The sequence below is a fragment of the Triturus cristatus genome, chromosome 3_1 (genome assembly GCF_964204655.1).
Source record: "Triturus cristatus chromosome 3_1, aTriCri1.1, whole genome shotgun sequence".
Lineage (NCBI taxonomy): Eukaryota > Metazoa > Chordata > Amphibia > Caudata > Salamandridae > Triturus > Triturus cristatus.
Genome location: NC_140583.1, coordinates 916,814,560 through 916,842,541, shown reverse-complemented (window position 1 = coordinate 916,842,541; position 27,982 = coordinate 916,814,560). Strand labels below are relative to the sequence as shown.

Here is a 27,982-nt window from a genome sequence, read left to right as displayed (position 1 = left end):
TCATTGATATTTAGTATGGGCTTAATGTTTTGTCTTCAGATTCCTCATGGAGGTACAGTCAAGTTCCCAGATCATCCTCAATACTTAGTAGACCTGATTCTGAGCTAATGGGACTAAGGAGAGCACATGAAAGACCGACACAACCTACCAGTGCGTTTGTGGATTATAGTTCACGAAATGGTGACTTGACATCTTCAGCATGTATGTATATTGCTCACAATAACATTTTATCATGTGGTCTGTTGTATAATTTGTATACCTACTTTGTGACAACTTGTAAACACCAAGTAATATTACTCTAAAGCTGAGATGTATAAAATGCGAATCTATGTTGCAAGTCTATGGTCTACTATGGTTGCCTGCTCTGGTGAGTTAGAATTACCATGGCAACCATTGTTGCATAGTAGCCACTTTATAAGTGTATCTTCTAAATATACCTCACACTCAGTGCTTTAGTTTTGCTCTGCCCTCTAGAGTTCTGCTTTCACTTTCAGGGTACTTTATAGTTTGTACCTTGTTTTTTGTTACATTTAAGATTTAAATCTGAATTACTCATTAGAGCTGGTGTTGCATTTACCGTACTGTAAAATCCAGAAGGCAAGACCTGTGACAATTTCTATGTGAATGCTACCCACTGCAGTTCATATTGGGATTTTTTTTTTTTAAATGTTCTAGAACTAGTTATTGGCGCTATTTAAAAAAAAAAAGAAATGGTCTGGAGCACAACATGGGAATGCAGCTGTTTTACACACTTCTAGGGCATGTTACAACGGGCACGATGGATGCTTGCATTGTACTTTTGTTTGATACCAGTTGTGCAGGTATACTTTCTGTGCCCGGGAAATTTCAAAGGGGTTGCCCGTTGTTTCAATGGGGGTGTTACGTAGTTCGCCTATGGCATGTTACTGACTGGTGCAGGGCGAAACTGACTTTCCTGCCCCCTGACCATCTTATCTGCGGGGGATCCTATTGCTCTGCACCATTGGTGGAGGGGGCAGGGTCGGGAAATCCTTGCTTAGTCCTTTAACTTCGGTCCAGTTAATTGCAGTAATTGACCAGGAGTTTCAAACCATTGATAAGTCTTTCAGTACTGAGTTGTCAACAGTGCAGGTGCAAATGAACACTTACCATGGTGACAGCCCATTACGTTTGTATGTTTTTTCCTTTTTCAGGTATAAGGGCCGAAGGCAAAGTAAATTTGTGAGCAAAAAAAAGCTAAGTAATTTTAGTATGGCTTTCAGCAGATCTTACTGTAAAGAGTAATGCAGCCCAACGTTTATTCTCTGCTCCAGAGAACAAAGGGAATTGCTAATGTCAGCATGGATTCCTTTTTTTCATGCAGACTAATGCATTATGAAGTTGGAGTGAAGTGGGTGAGGCACTAAAGGCAAATGAACTACCCAGAATAATCTACTGTTATGTTTTGTATGCCAGTGAAGGACTTTTCTAGCTTCAGTGTACAGAAATTAGGAACATCTACACTCATACCCACTGTGAAAAGCTAGCTTGGTTGGCAGTGACTCTGTCAGCCAACCAAGTTGAGCTGGTTTCAGTGACACAATTCGGGTGAAGAATATTTATGGACTGCATTTCTAGCCATGACATAAATGCAGAAAGAAAGCAGCTACAATGTCCATCCCAGCTTTTACTAAGATTAACATGCAATACATTGCTCTAAAATTAATAACTAGACAAGAGGTTAAAGAACTAAATATTTTTTTTAATCCGTGTTTTCATATAAAAAAAAGCAGTGACAAAACATTTGCAGTATTACGATTTGTCACACAGCTACTGCTCCAGTAATTCCTAGGTATTAGCACATCTTTAAGTTCATGTATCGTATGGCTCAACCTTCAGAATGCTGTAGTGTGGAGTAACAGAGGTATGTGTGCTAATCGGGCAGGTGCCGATGAGTCCACTCTAACTGGGGTAGTGCCCCCCCCAATAGGTATTAAAATATACTTTCTCAGAATGAGATTCTTTATATAAATACTTTTGCAATATGCAATTGACTTTTGTAGAAAGTTACACGTGGTTGCAATAGGCAACACAATAATGCATTGAGTTCAATGGAGGTTTCAAGTTAATTGCAGCAGATTACTTTTAGGATTACTTTTGGAATTCCAGGACTGGATCCTAGATTCAGTCCTGGGTCAGTACTTAGAATCAAGTGATAAAAGTAGACTTGATTACTGTGATTTTTAGAATTTTTTTTGCTATTTTAAAAGTTGACACTTAAAAAATAATTAATAGAAAACGGTCAATGATTCCCTATGGAAGAAAATTCAAGTTGCAGGTATAGTATGTTCTCGTTACTTTTGTAATCCAGTACTGGGTACCTAGACTCAGTACTGGGACCTTTATCCAAAACAGGTAAGCAGTTACGTTTTCAGAAGTTATACGATTTTTAAAGAATATTTAAAGTTTGCAGAACTAGACACTTAGAAGAAATTTCACAGAAAAAGTCTATGGTTTCCTATGGGAGAAAATTGGGTTACTGGTAAGTACAGTTGTAAGTATTTTTCAGTCCGTGCTGGGCACCAAGATCCAGCACTGGGAGCTCACCTAATAGCAGGTGAGTATTTTCGTTATCGTTACTCAGCTGATTTTTGGTGACTATTTTAAGCTTTGAAAAGTCCACACTTAGAAGAAATTTCAGGAAAAAGCCAGTCAATGTTACCCTATGAGGAAAATAGAGTTATCGGTTTAAGGGTAAGTACTCGACTGGCTGTGTTGAGGTTCTGGGCACAGACTCAGGGGTCTGCCAGGGTCAGGTAGGTACAGTTGGTTTACCCTCAGCGGCACAAGGGCGGCCGGGTGCAGAGAGAGTTAGGCCCAATGTTATCCTATGAGAGGTAGGGGGGCCTTAGTTGGTGGCTGCTGACTAGCAGGCCACGCGGCTGTGGGAGCTGGGCTCCTGGTCACTTACTCAGGGCAAGTAGATAGGTGTAGAGATTGCACTGCCAGGGCCACTCGGGCGGCTGGGTGCAGGGTGCTTTTGAGCCTTCGTGCGCTCAATTGATTTCAATGGGATATCTCCGGTTTAGAAAAAGACTGCAAGCTCGGGGACGAAGATTCTTCAGGTGCCACCACCACTTCGAGAGGTAAGTTGCGCAGTTGGAGGATAGGTAGGTACCCCGGGATTGGGCACAGGGGGCCGCGGGGCGCCGGGTGGCCTTTTGGTGCCGGACTCGGGGTCACAGTCGCCATGGGGTCGTCCTCGTGGTCTTTGTTCACTCTGGCACAGGCCAGGCTTGGCTGGTGCAGAGTGTGCTGGGTTCGAGGTTCCGGGCTGCTGCCAGGGATTAGAAGTAGATTTTGAGTAGAGCCTCTTCTCATGGGAGTCCCAGGGGCTTAGAGTCAAAAGGTAGCCAGGTCCTCCGGGGTTTGTGAGGTTGCTGGCCACAAGAGATGCCGGGTTGGAGCCGGAGCAGGTTCGAGGGTCGACAAGCCGGTAGGGCTGGGGCCAAAGCAGTTGGTGTCTTCCTCTTCTAAGCAGCTGCAGGGCAGGTCTTTCTTCTAGCTCTTCTTTGGATTTTGGAATCTGGGGAAGGAAGGTTCAGGGTGCCCCTAAATACTAGATTTAGGGGCGTTACAGGTAGGTGAAGGGCAGGGACCTATGGGTCCCTGTCCTGGGGTGGGTACACCCCCTTATCCTGCCTCTCTCCTGTGGGAGGGGAACAGTAGCCTGGTCCTGATTGGGCAGGGCTTCCCATCTTCAAGATGGCGAGAGCCCGGAGATGTGCTTCACCTCGCCTCCCCCACCTGAGGGGTGGGGTTGGCATGCTGGCACATCCCCTGTCCTTATTTGGGGTTTCCGGCCAAGCTTCCCGCCAGAGTGGGGGGTTGCAGTGGCCTGGGGAAGCTCACGGAGGCGCGGCATGCCTTTGAAGCTTTCCCCTGCCCATCCTGGGGGAGGAGATTTAGCATCTCGCCCAGGATGTGTATTGTTGCAGACCCAGGAGAGCATGGGCTCTCCCACCCAGGGGTCCAGCTACATGTCTGCTGTGTGGCAGCCTGGGCAGCCTCAGAACAGATGTGGATTGTAGGTTAGGTTTCAGGGGACATCTCTAAGATGCCCTCTGGGGTGCTTGGTACATTAAATCCCACACTGGCATCAGTGTGGATTTAATGTGCTGAGCAGTTTGATACCAAACTTCTCAGTCTTCAGTGCTGCCATTATGGTGCTGTGGAGTTAGTGTTTGACAAGCTCCCAGCACCATGTACTCTTAAATGGCAGCACTGCACGTACAGGGCCCAGGAATGGACCTGGGTACTGTAGGGGCACAGGGCTCCTGCCTCTGTGCCCACACCACTGGCATAGGGCACCCAGCTAGAGGGGTGGCTGATGTATGCCAGGGCAGTGTAGGTTGTGGGCATGACACACAGGGATGTGTGCCATGTCGTCTGTTTTGTCTTGTACCCAGACACTCAGCCTGCCAGGGTAGTGTGTGTGTGTGTGTGTGTGTGTGTGTGTGTGTTAGGGTACAGGGCCTCTAAGGGTGGCACAAAGAGTGCTGCAGCCCTTACCAGGGGCTCACATGTGGCCAGGGTTTGCCAATTTGGTTTTGAGTTTTTTGTTTAGGGAAGGAACATAGGCCCTGGGTACCTGATTGGCAGGAGTCCAGGGCACACTCAGTCAAAGTACATTCAGCAGTTCAGCAAAAAGTGGGGGCATACCATGCAAGAAAGATGGCACTTAATCACAGTCCCCTACTGTGCTTAAGGATTGATCATGCCAGCTCCCCGGGTCAGAAAAAACAAACCAATTATTTTGTAGGAAGTTGACTCTGTATATGGTATGCCCACTAGGTGGTTATACCATGCGCAGAGTCCCGGGTTTCCCATAAAGTGTACAGGGCTCAGTTTGGAACCCATAGTGCTCCTTTGGTGGTAGTGTGGGCGAGCGGCCTAAGACAGAGGCGTGTTAGACAATTATTGCACAAAGTTTACAAATCATGGACACACTGCTCAAGTAGGAGAGCCACACAAATTTAAAAAAAATGTACTTTGTATTTCATTTTGAGACCCAAGATCTTCACAATAAGGTAAGTAAGTTTTTAAATAAAAATTACTTTTCACTTTTAAAACTCTACAAACATTTCAGAACAGTTCAATGTTATCCTATGGGGAAACAATATTGTGGTTAAACAGGTAAGTAACACACTTACAATTCCAGTCTTCAAGACCAAAGGTTTGCAAGGGGTGAGCGTCAGGTGTGTATCAAAACTGCAGCGGCAGGGATGGGCGAGTGCAGCGGTCCAAGTCGGAGTTCGGCACAATGCTTTTAAATGGAGACTGGGGGTGCTGAAGCAACACTGTTTGCTGGTAAGTAGATTGGTTGCAGCGGCCAAGCTTTGGGGGTTAGCACAAGCACAGGGGGCAGGGAAACAAAGCAGCACCAAACATACACCACTAGCGGCACAGGGGTGGCCGGGTGCAGGGTGCAGTTTCGGCATTGGGCGCCCAATCCTATTCAATGGAGTTTCTTTTGGCAAACAGACTGCATTCATGGCACTGGAGGTTGCAGGAGGGAGACCAACGACAGCAGAGGTCCCAGCGAATAGGGGCTCTCTACCCCGAAGTCCAGAAACCTGTCAGAGACCACACCAGGGTTGGTAGGTTTTCAGGGGGCACCTCTGTGGTGCCCTCCGAGAGCAAGGGACAATAAATCTCACACTAGCATTAGTGTAGATTTATTGAAAGGAGTAGTTGGGTACCAAACACTCATGTGTTCAGTAAAGCTGTCTTGGTGCTCGTGGACTATAGTTGTCGTGTTTCCAGTCCACGTACTCTGTATGACTTCCCTGGCACCTGCAATATTAAGGAGTGTACCCAAATATTGCAGGGCCTCATACTGTAGCTCATGCAGATATGTCCTCACCTGTGGTATAGTGCACCCTGCCTTACGTCTGTGGGCCCTGCAAGAGGGGCGACTTACCTATACCTTCAGGAAAGGCTGGCAGGTATGGCACCCAGACAGGGTGCCATGTCAACCATGTCGTTTTCGCCCATACAGGGGCATGCAAGCTGCAAGGGCAGTGGCATTGTCCCAGTGATCGGGGTGCCAGGGGACCTTCAGCTTCCAGGTCCTAGGTACCCAGGGTACCATTTTCTAGGGACTTAGATGGGGCAAAAGTACCGATTACGGATGTGTTTTGGGGAAGAAACACTGGGACAGGGGACCTGGTTGGCACTACAATTGAAACTATATCTAAACCAGGCAAAAGGTAGGGGCTAACCGTGCAAAAAGACCACTTTCTCACATATTTTATAATGGCAAAATGGAGGTAAACAAATTAACAAGAAAATAGTCCTTGGAGGCATAACTTTGCCTTCATCAGTCATGATTCAATAAGATAACATGTATAAAAAAGAATTGTAGAATAAAAAGCATTTTTTTTTTAATGTAAAGTCTGAATTCCATAATTCTTCACTTCAAGATCTTGCAGGATTCCTTGGTTGAAGTCCTTATTTCTTTTTGGTGATCTTGTATGCGTTCCAAAACATTTTCTTCTGGCAGGGTCTCCAGTGATCCTGCCAATTTGGGCTATTGACTCCTTTATTCTTGTCCAGATTTTGTCCCTTAGCCATTTGACCACACAGGCCAGGTGCATCCATATTTCATTAGTCTCTGAATCCCTCCCAAGAGCCATCACAAACACAGTTAAGTGGAAAAGGGTCCAGGAATGAGAGAAAAATTTGTGATCTGGTGGAATAGACCATTCTGGTAATTGTTTGTATATACGTGAAAGACTTGTTGCTGCTGGCTGTACTGTTGGAGAGAAATGTTCACTGCTGCCTTTAATGTACATGGTGTGTAAGGAAACCTTGCACTGCTGGCCAAGCCCGTAGCCAGATGTATATTTTTAGGGTGACCTGGCCCCCAGCTATGACCAAACATGAAAGCTGTGCTCTATAGGTGCATTCTATCCCAAATACTGGTTGCACAGCTAAATACTGACCCCGAGAATATCTGCGTACAAGACTATCGAGGACAGAATATTTAATGGTTAGTGTCTGTTGGGAAGTATAGATTTACTACTCCCCATCCCACACCTACATACCTTGAAGGGATGTGTGTGTGTGTGTGTGTGTGTGTGTGTCCCAAGAAATCCACTGCTGCTTGGCGCTTCAAATTCAGAAGAAAGGAGCACGGACCACAACTCGGTGCGTTCAATCAGTTTATTGCTTTAAGGTACATCCGCCATAACGCGTTTCAACTCCATAGAGCCTTGATCACATGACACGCATGGAAGTCAGCTGATCATTTAAATACCATTTTTTTGTTGATTTTTTTTTTTTTATATAGTGGTAAAGTGACAGTGCAAATAAATCTTAGTGTTAACCTAGTAAATATACTGAAGCGTAATTTGATTATATACTGAGCCAGTAAGCATATTACATAGTGGTATAAATACATGTTCAATTAACTCGGCATGAGTGCAATTCACTCACTGTTTTCTGTTCATTTTTCACAACCTAACAGTGCAATGTGCAAACGTTATGTATGTTAACATAAATACATAAATGAATGAATAAATAGATGGAATACCTGTGCAAAAAGATTTTAAATTATCATAAAATCAATTTGAAGAGGTGGGTAGTTATCACGGTGTGTGTGTGTGTATATGTGTATGTGTGTATGCGTGTATGTATGTATAATATATATATATATTCACTTAAAAAACCATAGGTTTCACACATGTTATAGTTAGGTGGATATTTCACTTGTAAAAAAAACCAATGAAATTCCCCCGTTATAGTTAGTTCAGATAACTATAACTCGCGCGCCTGCAATCCACTGCTCAGGACGTCACATATTGCATCACTCATGACATCACTGATGACATCATCCTTGTGATAGAGTGGCAGCCGCGCGAGTTATAGTTATCTGAACTAACTATAACGGGGGAATTTCATTGGTTTTTTACGAGTGAAATATCCACCTAACTAACATGTGTGAAACCTATGTTTTTTTTAAGTGAATTTGCAAGGCTTTTTAAATGCTAATTCCTAACTATAACGTGTGAAACCTATGGTTATTTCAGTGAATTTGTACGTTTTTTTTAAATGCTAATTTATTTATGTATTTTTTTATATATTTATTTTACAATAAACAACGTATTACAATTTTTTTTTCTTTGGTTTTTCACCGTGCGCGCACCCCCGCAATTTAAAAAAAAAAAAAAAAAAAAAAAAAATTCTGCCTTCGGGGTGCTTCAGGGACCCCCTGACAAAGGCTAGGGGGTCAGGAACTCTCCTCCCTGCCCCCTTTTCACATTCGCCACCTTCCTGTTTCACTCTCGCACTGAAAATAAACAAAATGGCGGCCGACACTTCCTGATTTCGACCGATTCGAACGTTGACTAACATGTAACCACCGATCAGAATTACGCTTGCGCACGTTAGGGTGCGCGCACGGTGCGCGCTTATAGATATTTATATGCTTTTAAATGCTATTTTCTCAGGAACTACTGAACATATTGACACCATATATGCAAAAGGCACTTCCCTGACCTTATGGCTACCTCTCTGCCAAATTTCAGGTAATTCTGTTCAGCCGTTCGGGCTGTACCTTCGACTAAAGGGCCTATGGAAAAATGCATGGGGAAAATGTGTTTTGGGACCCCCCTTTTTTCTCGGCCCCCGTTTGACTAATCACCCCGAGACTTTCAGGGTAGGGTAGGAGCGGAGCGGAGCGGAGCGCACCACCTATTTTGAAAAATTCGCGAGGATTCGTCAACCGGCGCCAAAGTTATTCAAAATAGAATTTTCAGATTTCCTATGGAAACACGGTCCTAACTATAACTATCTACTGGCGACCGCCAGTAGATAATATATGTGTGTGTGTGTATATATATATGTGTGTATATGTGTATATATATATATGTGTGTGTGTGTATATATATATATATATATATATATATATATATATATATATATATATATGTATATGTATGTATATATTACCTACTGGCGGTCGCCAGTAGGTAGATATAGTTAGGACCCTGTTTCCATAGGAAATCCGCAACATTCTATTTGGAATAACTTTGGCGCCGGTCGACGAATCCTCGCGAAATTTTCAAAATAGGTGGGGCGCTACGCTCCGCTCCTACCCTGAAAGTCTCGGGGGGATTCGTCAAGCAGGGGCCGAGAAAAAAGGGGGGTCCCAAAACGCGTTTTCCCCATGCATTTTTCCATAGGACCTTTAGACACAGCTACAGCCCGAACGGCTGAACAGAATTACTTGAAATTTGGCAGAGAGGTAGCCATAAGGTCAAGGAAGTGCCTTTTGCAGGTCTGGTGTAAATCTGTTCAGTATTTCCTGAGAAAATAGCATTTAAAAGCATATATATATGTGGGCGGAGCCTAACCACACATCTCATCCTGAGATCTGATTGGCTGTCAGCACTTCATCCAAGAAGTGTTGGCAGCCATCTTGGGACCAATATACATGATAGCACCTCATTAAAAAGCATTGCAGTTAATAGAAGGTTTTAAGACTTTAGTTACATTATAAATCATTTGTTGATGGTACCATACTCATTTTAGGAATTGTGGTATGTTCTAAGGTGATTTCACCATGTGAAAAAGCCTTCTGCTGGGATATCATGATTGAGAGAAAAATATTTTCTCATGCTTTTACCACAGAGGTTTGGAAGGTGATCTATAGGCTAAACTGAGAGCTTATTTTCTGTAAATTCACATTATCTTTCTCAGTCATGTGAGAATGAAGTCTGACATTCTCAGTAAAACATGTACATCCAACAAGGGCAGAGACTGTCAGTTGATTCCTTTGTGTTCTACTGCAGCTTCCCAGAGTGTTCCAAAGAACTACTAGAGCGCTAACAGTCCTACTTATGATAAACGTATGGCACACCTTAAGCCATCTTGCTTGGATTAAAGTGACAACTCTTAAAACATTTAATTTAAAAAGGAACAAAATGAGGGGGTTCATTTTTCCATAAAAAGTATGATTAGTGCTGCAGAAAGAAAAATTAGGGCACATTTTGAGTGACTTCTCAAATCCTCTTCTATTTCATAAAAAAATTCTGACATGCAGACTGAAACATGCACTTTCAATACCAGCAGCAGTTTTCCCTGGTGAGCAGTAGCTTTACTACAGTAATCTAATGAGCAAAAAGAGTGCTAACATTCTGAATTTATGGCAAATGTGTGACACATCTGAATGCCTTCTTGATGGAATCAAAGTAAAACACTGAAAGTATTTCCTACTGAGGAGACTGCAGTAAATTAGGAAATTAGGAAACTTCATAACAAATAAGTCTCCCAAGATGGCCACCAGAGACAAAAGAGCCCAAATGTAGCCCAAATATCACCCAGATGTAGCCCAAGTATAGCCCAATGACAGAATGTCCCAGAATGTTCTTAAAAACAACTAGAGCGCTTACTGTCTTCATTATGACAAAAGTAAGGCACACCTGAAGCCATCTTGATTGGAATAAACTGGTAACACTTAAAACATTTAATTTAAAAAGGAACACAATGAGGAGGTTAATTTTGCCATAGAAATTATGATTAATGCTGAAGAAAGAAAATGAGGGCACATTTTGAGTGACTTCTCAAATCCTCTTCTATTTCATTAAAAAATTCTGACATGCAGACTGAAACATGCACTTTTAATACCAGGAGCAGACTTCCATGGTGCAGTAGTTTTACTACAGTGATCTAATTGATCTAATGAGCAACTAGAGTGCTAACATTCAGAATTTATGGCAAATGTGTGACATATCTGAATACCTTCATGATGGAATCAAAGTAAAAAACTGAAAGCATTTCCTACTGAGGAGACTGCAGTACATGAGGAAATTAGGAAACTTCATAACAAATAAATCTCCCAAGATGGCCACCGGAGACAAAAGAGCCCAAATGTAGCCCAAAATCACCCAGATGTAGCCCAAATATAGCCCAATGACAGAAGTGTGCAAAACACTTATTATTTTGTGTTTTTGCAGTGTTATATAGTGCAGACTTGTCAGGTATTGGAGTGCTTTACATGAGCATTGGTTACATCACACAAGAACAAATTCATTTTGGTTGTAGACATGGGGAGACTAAGTGATTTGACCAGAATCACAGAATGTCGAGCTGAAGCAGAAACTTCAACCTGGTTCCCCAGTTGCAAAGTCTGCAGTTCTGGAAGTAACACCACATCCTCTCCCCTAAGTGCAACATTTAATCAAGTGGTCAACTGGATAAAAAAACATAAAGATAACAAATAATTTAAAAGTGCTTTGTCGCTATTTGAAAACTCAGAAAATATGTCCTTATTTTAGTCTTTTAGAGCACTAACCATAATTTTGATGCCAATAAGACCCTCTCATATATGTAATTTCTAAAGGAAATGCTCTAGGTATTACAGTTTTGATTACATCAAGATGATGTCAGGCGTTCCACACTTTTGTAATAAATATAGAATGTTAGCAATCTAGTTGTTCATTAGGATACTGTTGAGAGGCAGAGGCCAGGGGCACGGACTCTGAAAATTGAAGGCAGGTAGGAGGGTGCAAAGGCAACAATTTAACCACACTGAGCAGGCAGGAAGGGCCGTGGAAGCACAACAGACTATGGAGGGCAGTGGAAAGGGGGGCAGGGGCAACAAACCAACAATACAGGACTTGCAAGAGAGGCTGTTGGAGGGAAGATCTATTACGGGTCAAGGAAGCTAGGGGCGGTCCCCAGATCCCCGGGAGCCACCACAGAACTGAGCAGGAGAGTGAGTCAGGGACAAAAGGGGCACCTTAATTTGAGCCGGGGTGCCTAGGAACGCTTTTCTCCAAAAATGAAGAAAACAGACATATGAGACATGGAATTGGAGGCAGAATACAATGGCAGTTTAATGAGAAGATGCAACTTCAAAGAAACCGCAGAATAGAGACATAAAGTACAAAATACAGAATCCAGATAATCATACAGCTGTCATAATATTCTCTGTATCTCAATTAATGTACTGACAGAGAGAGAGAGAAAACACATCTATAAATGCATCATGAGAAACAAGTTACACCAAGGAAAATGTTACCTAGGAACACTCACGTTTACTCTTAGAGCAAGCATTCCTGCAATTACAATACAAAATCTTTTAAATGCAAAAGTAAAGAGAACAATGGTTAAACATAACATGACATTTCATATAGGTAAAATAGAATAAGATACTTCAAGCAAAGCAGAGCAAGACATTTTAAGCAAAGGAAGACAAGAGCTCCCAGCTCTTGGGGAAAACCTGCACTGCCTGTTAACCTACATACAGACGGCGAGGTAGTCCGTCGATATCTGTGGGTGCTCCCTTTTTATATCATTTTGTGGGCTCCTTTGCACGCTACATCTACCTACGTATGCTACCCAAAAGCTTCGTCTGCAGATTTTACCAGACATTTCGTCATTTACCCACTTAATGCTGACAATGGACTGGGTGAAAAGGTCAGTCTCTCAGGCCAATCGCTTATCGTAAGTTCCATAGAGCAAGCAGAAAATAATGGGTATTGTACGGGAATTCATGTATAAAATCTCCTCAGTTCTCCTAACTTGACGCTCTGCGGTTGCCACTTCCTTAAAAGCGGGAAACCTGCCCAGGAAGCAAGTACCAGTCCAGGATGCAGCCTACTGTATGTCGACAGCTTCAGGGGGATGTTGAACTTTGATACCGAGCACGGAGCACTCTGGTAGGGTGGGGGCTACTAGTTTGGATCAGAAGGCCTCGCAAACCTGCCTTCAGACTGCTATACACTAAAATTGCAGAGCTATGGTCAATTTAACAAAGAGGCCTACATATTGAACAGAAGGGCCTACACAGGGGTTTTATGCTGGCTGAGTGGTAAGGATGTCTCAGGATAATTATATAGCAACACAGGACCCGCTGGTCAATTTAATACGGCCTACAAATGCAGCTGGCAGGGCAAGGACAAGGGTCTCATACTTCAGGTGTGGACAGAACGGGCCAGGGGCCCCCTGTGATACAAAATCTACCCTCCTTCAAGGCTGTGGCAATGTAATAGACCATTGTGGGCAGAAGGAAGAGGCAATGGTAGTACAACCATACATGCCAACAGACCCGATTCAGCCAGGAAACGTCCAATGTTTTTAAGCTCAAATGGGCTTTATTTGATCTGTCTCCTGTCTACAATATCCTCTTTTTCAATGTAACTCAAAGGGGAAAATCAATACCCCAGTTTTTTTTCAAAATCTCCCTCTTACCAAGTTAAAAATGTTCGCAAGTATGGTACATTGGATCATGGAAGGAAATGGGATAGGGACATGGACTTGGATAACAGAGGACAGGAGGGACATGGAGAGGTGCACCAAACTGACCCTGCAGGGCAGGCATCAGGGTTTGCAGCAGCACAATACACCACACAGGGCATGCAGGACGGGAGTGCAGCACAACAATCCATAGAAAGCAAGAGGGAGGGGACAGGACCATGCACATGGACAACAGAGAACAGAGGGGCAAGAGGCAATGGTAGCTAGCTGACCATAATGGACAGACAGGAGAGAAAGCTGCAGTATAACAGACCATAAAGGGCAGGAGGGACGGATCAGGGGCATTACAATGGAACAGACAAGCCAGGAGGGAGGGAGTAGGGCTGGGGGCAAGGGGGCAGGGCAGGAGCAGCAAGATAGCCATGGAGGTCAGGCAGGATGGGCACTAGAAGCAAGACACACCATGAAGAGCAACAGTGAGACTGTGATGGCATACACACAGACCATGGAGGGAAGGTGGGAGGGGGTCAGGGGCAGCTAACTGACCACACAGGGAAGGTGGGAGGGGCCATGGCAGCACAGAAGACCATGCATGGCAAGTGGGAGGGTTAGTGGCAGCACAATGGCTATGATGGGCAAGAAGGAGGGTGGAGGGGCATGCACAAAGGACGATGGAGGATAGAAGGAAGGGTCAGCACCTGTGCACAGACAAGAAAGTTCAGGGGAAGGGACCTCACAACAGACCACACGGGGCAGGCAGGAGGAGCAGTTGCAGCACAACAGACCAGGGAGGGCAGAAGGGTGTGGCAGTACAATTGACCATGTAGGACAGGAGGAAGAGGATAGGGGCATGGCATGTGGACAGGCAGGGTGGAGGTGGCAGGGACAGGTTACAGTCATCTGACAATGCTAGGCAGGTGGGAGGGGAGTGGCAGCTCAACAGAACACTCAGAGTAGATAGGAGTGGCAGGTCCATGGGACATGGTGGGCAAAAAGGATGGAGCAGGGGCATGCACAAAGACATCGGAGGGCAGGGGGAAGGAGAATAGGGGCAGCAAGCTAAGCACAGAGTTTAAGCAGGAGGTCAATGATGGGGCATATAATTGGGCAATGGAGGGCAGGAGGAGTGGACTGGTACATCATACTAAATTGAGGGCAGTGGCAGCACATCAGACCATGCATGGCAGGAGGGAGGAGGCTAGTCCATGGATTCACACAACAGAGGATAGGGAGGAAGGGGATGGGGCAGCAAGCTAACTGTTCAGAGAAGGCGGGTATTAGGAACTTTATTGTTTTTAAAACATTGTGTCTGTGCGAACTACTTAAAATATGAACAAGTATGCAGCATAATCTCACTTTTATTCAGGAAGAAGAGGACGTTTGTCACTGTGACTCCGGGCTCACTTGGCAGAAACACCCCCTGACCCTCCACCCCCTATCGCAAAATGTAATGCCCGTGAAAAGGGTAGGTGAACACAGTGTTATATAGAACATAGTCCTGAGAGCACGATTGAAAATGAAAACTAGATATAGTGTATGGTATAAACTATGCACCAAAAAGTGTGATATAAGATGAACCGGGCGTGAAATATAATATGCAATACATTGTGCGCAATGACAGATTCATGGGAGAGCGCGAGATAGCACAGGCACTAGCGCGTGCTATGCGATATGCGCCTTGGAGTGTAATATGCACAGGGCAGTGTTGTGTAACCTAACTAGTCTCTAAAGTTGTAATATAAAATATGTGCTGGGGAGTGTAACGTTGCATATGCACTGTGACAAAGATATGGATCCCAGATTGTAATATGTATGGCATAGCACTGTGCGTTATAACATAGGCATCGAGAAAGGCACGTTAGATGGGGCAATATAACCCGTGCGAAGACAAGTGTGGCATGACATATTCACGGGGTGGTGTTACAGTGCACATGGGCTAGAGAGTGTCATAGCATATGCACTAGCTAGTGGAATACAACACAGAGGTGTGTGGCACTCGGCAGGCAATGGTGGGTGTAACACAGCATTGGGCTCTGTCAGGAGCACGCTGTGACTCTCAAGTGATGTTCGTCCCCTTTCCAGAGAGTAAAATAAAAAGTATTACACATCCGGCAGTGGATGTGTGTTTTATTAACCGTGAGGGGGGTTTCTTGCATAGTTTTTGTCGAATTTTTGTCGAATCCCCTTTGAATGGCTTGGTGTGCATGTGTATTAAATGTGCCCGTCAATAGCTACCCATGTTTGTATAAATAAACGACAAGGGTGTCTACCAGGATTAGGCACGGTAGGGCATCAGACATGTCAGAGCTTCACTAGTGGTGTAAATACATTCCACGTGGATTCATTGCATGCATAGTCGCCTTTTAATGAATATCACGCAAATCGTCATGGTGATAGGTACGTACGGTTTGTCCAGCATGTCCTAGGTGTGTCTATAAATATATATTTTTTAAAATAATAAAAAACAGTGGCCGGCCCTGGGGATTGGGGTCAAAAAAATATAATTAGGAGACTGGCCCTGGGGGATGGGGTCATCAGGGCCAATAAATTAGAATAAGAAGGGGAACCAAACAGCCCCCCTTCTTAAAAAACTAAAATAAATAAAAGACTGGCATCGTGCCGGAGGCCATGCCCCCTCCGTGCAGCACTCTGCAAACGCGCCCCCAACAGGCATCTCCAGTATGCACCAGGGAGCTGCGCTGCAGACAGGTGTTCTGAGGCCAAGCCCCTTTTTACACCTCTCTGCAACGCAGCTCTGTGGCGCTTACTGGAGGTACCTAGTGGTCTAGTTTGACCCTAGGGACCCTTAGGATTCAGGGGGACTTAATCTCTCAACTTAGAACAGCCACAGGGCGCGTTTACACAGTGGTGAAGGGAGGGGACGGGGCCTGAGGTGACGTGTGCAAACACGCACTATGGCACGTTTTAAATTGGGGATATAATTTCCCTTCAATACTGAGGGCCCCTGGGGGCTAACTAGCCCACCAAGTGCTTCCAGTAAGCGCCACTGAGCTGCATTGCAGAGAGGTGGTCCAGGCCGTGCCACTTTTTACACCTCTCTGCAACGCAGCTCTGTGGCACTTACTGGAGGTACCTAGTGGGCTAGTTGGACCCTAGGGACCCTCAGGATTCAAATGAACTTAATCTCCCAACTAAAAATGGACACAGGGCGTGTTTACACAGTGGTGAAGGGAGGGGACGAGGCCTGAGTTAACGTGTGCAAAAACGCCCTGTGGCCTGTTTTAAGAGGTAGTTTTAATCCCCATGCCCTATTATACACTAGGGGCTTACAGAGGAGGTCATGCTAATCACAGGGGGACCCCAACGCATAATGTTCCCTAGTGTATGTAGGTGTTTTCACTGTATTCTAAGTGTCTTTTAACATAGCACTGGCTCTAGGACTGGTTAGTCAGACTCAGTTACCACCAGTATCCGTCTGAAAAAGTTGAGGGTACAGGATGATTTTGCAACAAGGCTTCTTTCTGCTCTTCTTTTTGTTCTTTCTGCACGTTATCCTTCTTCCTGCACTTATCTTCGTATTTGAGGACTTCTGTTGCTTCTTTCTGCACTTCTTTTGTTTCTTTCTGTGCATTTTTTCTTCTTTCTTCACATGTCCTATCTCTGTAGGCATAGTTAGAAATTAGCATTTAAAAAACCTTTCAAATTCACAGAAAAAACCATAGGTTTCAGGCACGTTATAGTTAGGAATTAGCATTTAAAAAACCTCAGAAATTCACTGAAAAAACCATAGGTTTCAGGGGTGTTATAGTTAGCTGGACTTTTCACTTGTACAAAACCATTGAAATTCCCCCGTTATAGTTAGTTCAGCTAACTATAACTCGCGCGCCCGCAATGCACTGCTGATGACGTCACATATTACATCACTCATGACATGGTCAGTGACATCACTCATGACATCACTGATGACATCTCAAATGACATCACTGATGACATCACTGATGAAATCATCCTTGTGATAGAGTGGCAGACCTCCTCTTCCCCTAATATAACCTTTGATACACACATTCAAAAATAGAAATTAAAATTTTAAAAACAATGGACATACCAATACCAGTTAAAACAACCTATACAGTAATTCTAAGATCCACATACACATCCACTCATTCACCAACAGTCCTATACAGTCACTCATACATGTACTCACTCATCATATGTACTCATACACCTATACATCCTGTTACACAATGCCACTCATCCATAGAGGTACTCACACACATAGTCACTCATGCTAATAAAGAATCAAACATACATTTACTTGCATATACAGTTATACACACACCACCACACTTACTTCTACGGAAACTTACACATACTTAGTCTTTTAAACAATCACTTATAGAAACACATACTTATTCATATAGGAACTCTTTCAATCTCTCACTGTCACATATACTCGCTTATATACACCAATAGTCACATATACTAGTTTAAAACATATGTAGTTACTCATAAAGACACTATTGAGACAGTCATTCACTCACTAACACACCCATACACTCACTCATCCACCCATAGAGTCCTGCACACATGCTGTCTTCAACACATACAAAGAGTGAGTCATTCATTCATGCACCTATGCACTACGTAATACCCCCACCGAACCATGCAGACACTCAGACTGATACTCATAAAACCAACTAATAACCTATATAAACACCCATTTAGCTACTCACCAACCCATGCAGCCACTTATACACAAAGTGAGAGACTGATACAGATATTTACATATTTAAACATTACTCACTAAGCCATGTATTCACTATGAAACACTTAATCAGTCAGTTACACAATCAATTTTTCAAAAACAAATCATCCATTTAGACACTTATATACCCATTTATTCTTCCATCGACCTTGAGATATACATATATAAAACATATTTAATTTTCAGAAACACACACATTCACTGGATGATGTCATCAGTGATGTCATCAGTGATGTCATTTGAGATGTCATCAGTGATGTCATGAGTGATGTCACTGACCATGTCATGAGTGATGTAATATGTGACGTCATCAGCAGTGCATTGCGGGCGCGCGAGTTATAGTTAGCTGAACTAACTATAACGGGGGAATTTCAATGGTTTTGTACAAGTGAAAAGTCCAGCTAACTATAACACCCCTGAAACCTATGGTTTTTTCAGTGAATATATAGTTAGGACCTATTTTCCATAGGAAATCCGCAACCTTCTATTTGGAATAACATTGGCGCCGATTTGACGGATCTTCGCAAAAGTTTCCAAACTTTTGGCCCGGTCCGCTCCTATCCTGAAAATTTCACGGTGATTTGTTAATCGGGGGCCGAGAAAAAAGGGGGGTCCCAAAACGCGTTTTCCCCATGCATTTTCCCATAGGACCTGTTGACGCAGCTACAGCCCGAAGTGCTGAACGGAATTACACCAAATTTGGCAAAGAGGTGGTCCTCAGTTCAGACTCGTGCCTTTTGCTTAAATGGTGTAAATCCGTTCAGTAGTTCCTGTGAATCAAAAGTAAAATCACATATATATATCTGGGCGGAGCCTAACCACACTTCCTCGTGAGATTTGATTGGCTGTCAGCACTTCATCCAAGAAGTGTTGGCAGCCATCTTGGGACCAATATACATGATAGCACCTCATTAAAAAGCATTGCAGTTAATAGAAGGTTTTAAGACTTTAGTTAGATTATAAATCATTTGTTGATGGTACCATACTCATTTTAGGAATTGTGGTGTGTTCTAAGGTGATTTTACCAAGTGAAAAAGCTTTTGATGCGATATCATGAATCATGTTTGAGAGAGAACTATTTTCTCATGCTTTTCCCCACAGAGGTTTCGAAGGTGATCTATAAGCTAAACTGAGAGCATATTTTCTGTAAATTCACATTCTTTCTCAGTCATGTGAGAATGAAGTCTGACATTCTCAGTAAAACATGTACATCCAACAAGGGCAGAGACTGTCAGTTGATTCCTTTGTGTTCTACTGTAGCTTCCCAGAGTGTTCTAAAGAACTAGAGCACTTACTGTCTTACTTATGACAAAAGTATGGCACACCTGAAGCCATCTTGATTGGAATAAACTGGTAACACTTAAAACATTTAATTTAAAAAGGAACACAATGAGGGGGTTCATTTTGCCATAGAAATTATGATTAGTGCTGAAGAAAGAAAAATTAGGGCACATTTTGAGTGACTTCTCAAATCCTCTTCTATTTCATTAAAAAATTCTGATATGCAGACAAACATGCACTTTCAATACCAGCAGCAGACTTCCGTGGTGAGCAGTAGCTTTACTACAGTGATCTAATGAGCAACTAGAGTGCTAACATTCAGAAGTTATGGCAAATGTGGGACATATCTGAATACCTTCTTGATGGAATCAAAGTAAAAAACTGAAAGCATTTCCTACTGAGGAGACTGCAGTAAATGAGGAAATTAGGATACTTCATAACCAATAAATCTCCCAAGATGGCCACCAGAGTCAAATGAGCCCAAATGCAGCACAAATATCACCCAGATGTAGCCCACATGTAGCCCAATGACAGAAGTGTGCAAAACACTTATTTTTTGTGTATTTGCAGTTTTATATAGTGCAGACTTGTCAGGTATTGGAATGCTTTACATGAGCATTGGTTACATCACACAAGATCAAATTCATTTTGGTTGTAGACATGGGGAGATTAAGTGATTTGACCACAATCGCAGAATGTTGAGCTGAAGCAGAAACTCCAACCTGGTTCCCCAGTTGCAAAGTCTGCAGCTCTGGAAGTAACACCACATCCTCTCCCCTAGGTGCAACATTTAATCAAGTGGTCAACTGGATAAAAAAAACATAACGATTACAAATAATTTAAAAGTTCTTTGTCGCAATTTGAAAACTCAGAAAATATGTCCTCATTTTAGAACACTGACCATAATTTTGATGCAAATAAGACCCTCTCATATATTTAATTTCTAAAGGAAATTCTCTAGGTATTACAGTTTTGATTACCCCAAGATGACGTCAGGCATTCCACACTTTTGTAATAAATATAGAATGTTAGCAATCTAGTTGTTCATTGGGATACTGTTGAGAGGCAGAGGCCAGGGGCACGGACTCTGAGAATTGAAGGCAGGTAGGAGAGAGCAGAGGCAACAATTTGACCATACTGGGCAGGCAGGAAGGGCAGTGGCAGCACAACAGACTATGGAGGGCAGTGGAAAGGGGGGCAGGGGCAACAAACCAACAATACAGGACGGGCAAGAGGCTGTGGCAGTATAATAGACCATTGTGGGCAGAAGGAAGAGGCAGTGGTAGTACAACCATAGATGCCAACAGACCCATTTCAGCCAGGAAACGTCCAATGATTTTAAGCTCAAATGGGCTTATTTGATCTGTCTCCTGTCTACAATCTCCTCTTTTTTTTCAATGTAACTCAAAGGGGAAAATCAATACCCCAGTTTTTTTACATTGGATCATGGTAGGCAGGAGGAATTGGGGTAGGGACATGGACTCGGATAACAGAGGTCAGGAGGGATATGGAGAGGTGCGCCAAACTGACCCTACAGGGCAGGCATCAGGGTTTGCAGCAGCACAATACACCACACAGCGCATGCGGGACGGGAGTGCAGCACAACCATCCATAGAAAGCAATAGGGAGGGGACAGGACCATGCACATGGACAACAGAGAACAGAGGGGAAAGAGGCAATGGTAGCTAGCTGACCATAATGGACAGACAGGAGAGAAAGCTGCAGCATAACAGACCATAAAGGGCAGGAGGGACGGATCAGGGGCATTACAATGGAACAGACAAGCCATGAGGGAGGGAATAGGGGTCTGCACATGGAAACAGAGGGCTGGGGGCAAGGGGGCAGGACAGGAGCAGCAAGATGACCATGGAGGTCAGGCAGGATGGGCATTAGAAACAAGACACACCATGGAGAGCAACAATGAGACTATGATGGCATACACACATACCATGGTGGGAGGGGGTCGGGAGCAGCTAGCTGACCACACAGGAAAGGTGGGAGGGGCCATGGCAGCACAGAAGACCATGCATGGCAAGCGGGAGGGTTAGTGGCAGCACAATGGCTATGATGGGCAAGAAGGAGGGTGCAGGGGCATGCACAAAGGACCATGGAGGATAGAAGGGAGGGTCAGGACCTGGGCACAGACAAGAGTTCAGGGGAAGGGGCCTCACAACAGACAGCGCGGGGCAGGCAGGAGGAGCAGTTGCAGCACAACAGACCAGGGAGGGCAGAAGGGTGTGGCAGTAAAATGGACCATGGAGGACAGGAGGAAGGGGATAGGTGCATGGCATGTGGACAGGCAGGGTGGAGGTGGCAGGGACAGGTTTCGGTCATCTGACAATGCTAGGCAGGTGGGAGGGGAGTGGCAGCTCAACAGAACGCTCAGAGTAGATGGGAGTGGCAGGTCCATGGAACATGGTGGGCAAAAAGGATGGAGCAGGGGCATGCACAAAGACATCGGAGGGCAGGGGGGAGGAGAATAGGGGCAGCAAGCTAAGCACAGAGGCTAAGCAGGAGCTCAATGATGGGGCATAGAATTGGGAAATGGAGGGCAGGAGGAGTGGACTGGTACACCATGCTAAATGGAGGGCAGTGGCAGCACATCAGACCATGCATGGCAGGAGGGAGGAGGCTAGTCCATGGATTCAGACAACTGAGGATAGGGAGGAGGTGGATGGGGCAGCAAGCTAACTGTTCAGAGTAGGTGGGTATTAGGAACTTTATTGTGTTTAAAATGTCTGTGCCAACTACTTAATATGAACAAGTATGCAGCATAATCTCACTTTTATTCAGGAAGAAGAGGACACTTGTGACTGTGACTCCGGGCTCACTTGGCAGAAACATCCCCTGACCCTCCAACCCCTATCGCAAAATGTAATGCCCGTGAAAAGGGTAGGTGGACGCAGTGTTATATAGAACATAGTCCTGAGAGCACGATTGAAAATGAAAACTAGATATAGTATATGGTATAAACTATGCACCAAAAAGTGTGATATAAGATGAACCGGGCGTGAAATATAACATGCAATACATTGTACGCAATGACAGATTCATTGGAAAGCGCGAGATACCACAGGCACTAGCGTGTGCTATGCGATATGCGCCTTGGAGTGTAATCTGCACAGGGCAGTGTTGTGTAACTTAACTAGTCTCTAAAGTTGTAATATAAAATATGTGCTGGGGAGTGTAACGTTGCATATGCACTGTGACAAAGATATGGATCCCAGATTGTAATATGTATGGCATAGCGCTGTGCGTTATAAAATAGGCATCGAGGAAGGCACGTTAGATGGGGAAATATAACCCGTGCGAAGGCAAGTGTGGCATGACATATTCACGGGGTGGTGTTACAGTGCACATGGGCTAGTGTCATAGCATACGCACTAGCTGGTGGAATACAACACAGAGGTGTGAGGCACTCGGCGGGCACTGGTGGGTGTAACACAGCATTGGGCTTAGCCAGGAGCACACTGACTCTCAAGTGAGGTTCGTCTGCTTTCCAGAGAGTAAAATAAAAAGTATTACACATCCGGCGGTGGATGTGTATTTTATTAACCGTGAGGAGGGTTTCTTGCATAGTTTTGTCGAATTTTTGTCGAAGCCCTTTGAATGGCTTGGTGTGCGTGTATATTAAATGTGCCCGTCAATAGCTACCCATGTTTGTATAAATAAACGACAAGGGTGTCTACTTGGAGAGTACCCACCGGCAGGGGCACCGGGTTTAGGCATGGTAGGGCGTCAGACACGTCCGAGCTTCACTAGCGGTGTAACTACATTCCATGTGGATTCATTCTATGCATAGTCTCCTTTTAATGAATATCACGCCAATCGTCATGGTGATAGGTACGTACGGTTTGTCCAGCATGTCCTAGGTGTTTCTATAAATATATATTTTTTTAAAAATAATAAACAAAGGCCGGCCCCGGGGGATGGAGTCCCCGGGGCCATAAGTGGCCTGAGGGGGGCAACGCAGCCACCCACCGTCACATATTACATCACTCATGACATGGTCAGTGACATCACTGATGACATCACTGATGACATCTCTGATGACATCTCTGATGACATCTCAAATGACATCACTGACCGGCTCCTACAGTGTCCTGGGGTGCCCACCCCAGGACACGGTTGGCTGAGAGGGCGAATCACATGAATGACGCCAGTGATGTCACTGACCATGTCATGAGTGATGTAATGTGACGTCATCAGCAGTGCATTGCGGGGGCGCGAGTTATAGTTAGCTGAACTAACTATAACGGGGGAATTTCTAGGGTTTTGTACGAGGCAAATGTCCAGATAACTATAACGCCCCTGAAACCTATGGTTTTGTCAGTAAATACATACACACACACACACACACCCACACACCCACCCACACACCTTCAAAGAAGGACTCTCGCTCAGAATGAAACCAGAATCTATTCAGGAAGGTTACGCGTTTCGACAGCCAAGCTGTCTTGATCACACAAAGTAATGCAGATTGCAGGAAAACTTACATAGGTGCTGATACAAAGAAAGGACTATTGATTGACAAGTGGTGCTAGAAACCACGGTGGCCATTACCGAATGTAACCTAAACATCAAGATTCATGTGTCTAACTGCAATTGATCTCTTCTTGTTATGTTATAATACACCACATATTTCGATAATCAAGGTTCAAAACCCAGTACCAAGTCAAATGATATGGTGCAAACCTAAGAATAAAAATAAATATGCATGATTACCTAAATGCAATGCCACCAATTCAAACGTGACAACTAGTGCGATGACTACAGAGCTGCCTAAACATAGTTTCAAATTATCAAACTCGTATACTTGGCAATAGTGCCCCAAATATGCAGCGTGGGAAGGAAGGCAATAAAAACAAATTCATGTCATAAGCCTATAAATTATAACATATTATTTGCCTATGGTAACAAGTATGCAATAAAAAGGATTAGCGGTATGTTGCCTATGAATTATTCGCACACACCAATGGCATACATGCATATTCGAAATTGTGCCTCAAAATAAACGCAATATTCATTCTGTCGAACTACAATAATAGCATATGAGGTAATCTTCCCACGATAGCGTGTATGCAATGAAAACAGCTTAGTGCTATAACATACAAAATACTAGCGGCATCGTGCCCATGTAATACATTGTTATATATGGACACATGACATTTGAGATCATGGCAATATTAATCGGCTGACTACAAGAAGTCACATTCATAAGAAGATATTAGCCAGCAACCTTAACAGGATTCCTGAAACAAAAAAGAGAAAGGAGAAGGTGCCCAAAGGTAAATATATGTGAAGATGGAAAACCTTATCTGAGATGGACCCACAGGACGGGAAAGAAAAGGGTAGGGTGACTGAAACGGATGACAGTCCGCAACTGAGGTGACCCTTCCTTTCCTCCTGTGTAAAGAGAAAAAAACGTAGAGTAATATTAAAATCTAGTAGTTCAAGCTATTACTTCATAGTTGGTACCCATGATTTAAAACCTACCAAACAGTAAAAATACATGCAGTAGCAATCCGAGTAGCTCGTAGCACATACAAGAACCGCTGTTAATCATAGCGTAAATGTGAACTCAATTGTTCATCCAGATTATGACCCTTCGGATACTTAGTTTTGAGTTCAATTATCCCCCTAGATTCTCGTTTGCGTAGGAGTAAATTTCTATTTCCTCCTCTGGGACCAGTATGGACTTGTTCCAACGCAAAGTAACTAAGCAGAGAACTGTTTGACAAATGGAACCGCTCAAAGTGTCTGGCAATAGGGTAATGTATGTCTTTTTAGGTCTCGGCTAGCCAAGGCTGCGCTTGCGCAGTCTCGCCCGCGAGATTTAATGACTTGGAGAAGAGGATCTTGAACCCGCCTCTCTTCTCTCCTCTTCTCCATTGGCTGGCCTCTTAAATGCTGGTCAGCCATTGGAGAAGAAGTTTGTCTCTCCAAACAAGCCCCGTCCTTTTCGGATTCAGGGCGTGTTTTTTCGATTCTTTCTCTCCTCTGGAATGTAAACATTCCAGCCAGTGGCAAGAGGAGAGAAAGAAAAACACGCCCCCGAATCTGAAAACGCCACTGCGCTTCTCCGAGGCATTTCTGCTTCACCTCGGAGAAAGGCGGTGTTCATGGCGTCATCCCCGTCCACCACGCTCCTTCGGCAGAGGAGTTCGTTTTGCATCTGTGCAAGAGTTTCTACGTTTGCAATAGTATCACTGAAAGGCTCGTATACAAGATCATAGACAAACAACGCATAAACACAGTGCTGACATATTAATGTCACGCATAGTGAGTCCAAACCATGCTCTTGTTTGGCTGTCACTAGTTGGTCTTTCTTCATGGGCTATTTCGTTTCTCCTTTATGTTCTTTGGATCATTTGTTCATCCCTCCTACTTCTTGCAGTACATTTGCTCCGCTTTATAGCCGATACTTACCCTCGTTTCTAGTTCTAATTCTGCCTTGCTGTTTGTAACACCTTTTCCCTGCTTCTTTTATTCTCCCAGTGCCCCACTTCCGTGTTGGCCTGTGCCACACTTCCCGTGTTATTCTTGCCCCTTTTCCGGTCTCTCCGCGTGCCACACTTCCTGTCCTTTTCTTGTCCTTACCTCATCCTCTTGTCCTACTTCCGACCACACCTGCACTCAACTTCCTGCCCCGCCCCTGTTCCCGCCCCGCTGCCCGCATCCCGTGTCCCAGCTAGGAGTCCAGCCATGCCAGGCTTGGGGCGCGCACAGGTGTCTGCCTACCCGTCGGGCTCGGAGCTGGGCGCCTCGCTGGCGGCGCTGGTGTGGCAGGAGGCGGGCCGGGGCTCGGGGCCAGGCAGGCGCTTCTCGTTCGGCCTCTCAGGGGGCAGCCTGGTGCAGATGCTGAGCCGCGAGCTGCCGCGGACCCCCCAACCCTGTTCCCACTGGCTGCTGGCCTACTGTGACGAGCGCAGGGTGCCCTTCGAGGACCCCGAGAGCACGCACGGGCAGTATCGGGTGAGCGGACAGTACCAGGGCAGTAGTAGGATGCAGGGGTGAGGTAACAAAGCACCTGCCGAGCGAGGGATGCAGGGGGCAAGCATGGATGACTAGGATGAAAACGGGGCACACATACCGAGGATGCAGTAACAAGAACAGGGTGGACCGGGTAAGGGGTACTGGCTGGCTGCTCCGGGCGAGGTGTGTGTTTATGTTATGAAAAAAAAAACAAGTTTACAGTCTGCTGTCACCAACTCTTTTTAGCATAAATGCAAGCGCCATTTACTTGGGGATGTGGGTGCATTTCGTTTCCGAGGGACCTTTAGGTGCACCCTCTGGACAGCATATCTAATTCTGCACAGAAACTGTCCCGGTACGAGGACAGCCCATGTCAAAACCTGGTAATATAATAACAATATTAGCTGCAAGAGTGAACAATAAATCAGGAGTCATTTGTTGCGAAGTCTCCAAGACATTATTGAGGCTCGCGCGTGACACTGCGTTATGACCTTGTTGGTTATTATGAAATTATTGTCCTGTTGGGTCCTCCCCTTTGACCTGTAGCTGTGAAGTATTTTCCCTTGCAAGCTCGTGCTAACGACTTGCCCATTCGAGTGGGAGGGTAGAACGGGTTAAGCACCGTCCTTTCTTGTATGTAGTGTCAGTTTAGGGTGTGTTTGCATGTTTTACTGCTATTCAAAAATTTGTTTCTGGCGAGATGCAGTTGTGCCGAGTTTTTGCTATGGTGATGTCTGGTAGACTAATGCGTCCACTGGGTGGCTCTGTGTGTGGCTCTGTGTGTGGGTGGCTTTTTGTTGTAGGTGGCTCTATGCGTGGTGGGTCTGTCTGTGTGTGGGTAACTGTGTGTAGGTGGCTCTGTGGGTGGCTCTATTTGTGAGTGGGTTGCTCTATGTGAGTGGCTCTGTGTGGGTGGCTCTGGGTGTGTGGCTGTGTGTGGGTGCAAATGCAATAGGTCTCGCATTTGAGAGTTATTAAGCTATTGACATTGTAAATAACAATGCCGTTTCTTTAAATGTTTTAAAAACAAAAACAAAAAGAATGTCATGAGCCAATGCCAATAGCCCTAACTTTAACAGTGCCGAGACCATTGCATTGTAAATGCTTGTTTGTGACACGCATATGCTTATTTACTCTTTTCTTTGTCATAAATGTCATACTGCCTACATACCACATTTGACATGGGCACACCAGGACGTTCACACAATGTGTAGAACTACACGTGAGAAATTGGTTAATCTTAGGTGAACTGTGACCTGGGATTGGAACTGTTTTTACCATGCAACTGTTGCGGCAGGCTTTACAATGCCCACAGGGATAAAATACTTTTAAGGTTATGTTCACCTGTAGGTTTGCTAGATATTACGTCATTATGGACAAGAATATCCCGGATGCTGCGGCCTTTTCTGTAGGTTATTTTGGGTCTCCACTGGAAAGTTTGGCCAATAATGGGGTCACTTGTGAGTATGTCCCATTTGTCAGCAAGTATTTTACGTATCTGTCCTGAGTTCCCATTGTAAGGGAGAATAATTAGATTTGTCTCCTCTGGGGTAATGGTGTTTTCAGATTTCTCTTTGATATAGAGATTAGATATAGAGATTAGATATAGAGATTAGATATAGAGAGAGAGATAGAGAGATAGATAGATAGAGAGAGAGATAGAGAGAGAGATAGAGAGAGAGATAGAGAGAGAGATAGAGAGAGAGATAGAGAGAGAGATAGAGAGAGAGATAGAGAGAGAGATAGAGAGAGAGATAGAGAGAGAGATAGAGAGAG

General features: G+C 44.5%; 1 protein-coding gene across 4 annotated transcripts in view; it reads left to right on the top strand.

Moving 5' to 3' along the window:
- MARCHF7 (membrane associated ring-CH-type finger 7) overlaps positions 1–27,982 on the top strand; it is a 398,067-nt gene that overhangs the window by 150,555 nt on the left and 219,530 nt on the right. For 2 of the 4 annotated variants that reach the window (XM_085645468.1, XM_085645467.1), the window contains exon 5: positions 40–201. The exons of the other annotated variants lie outside the window; for them this stretch is intronic. In XM_085645468.1, the coding sequence (XP_085501594.1) occupies positions 40–201 (162 nt within the window). The remainder of the gene's footprint in view (positions 1–39; positions 202–27,982) is intronic. 4 annotated transcript variants of the gene reach the window in all.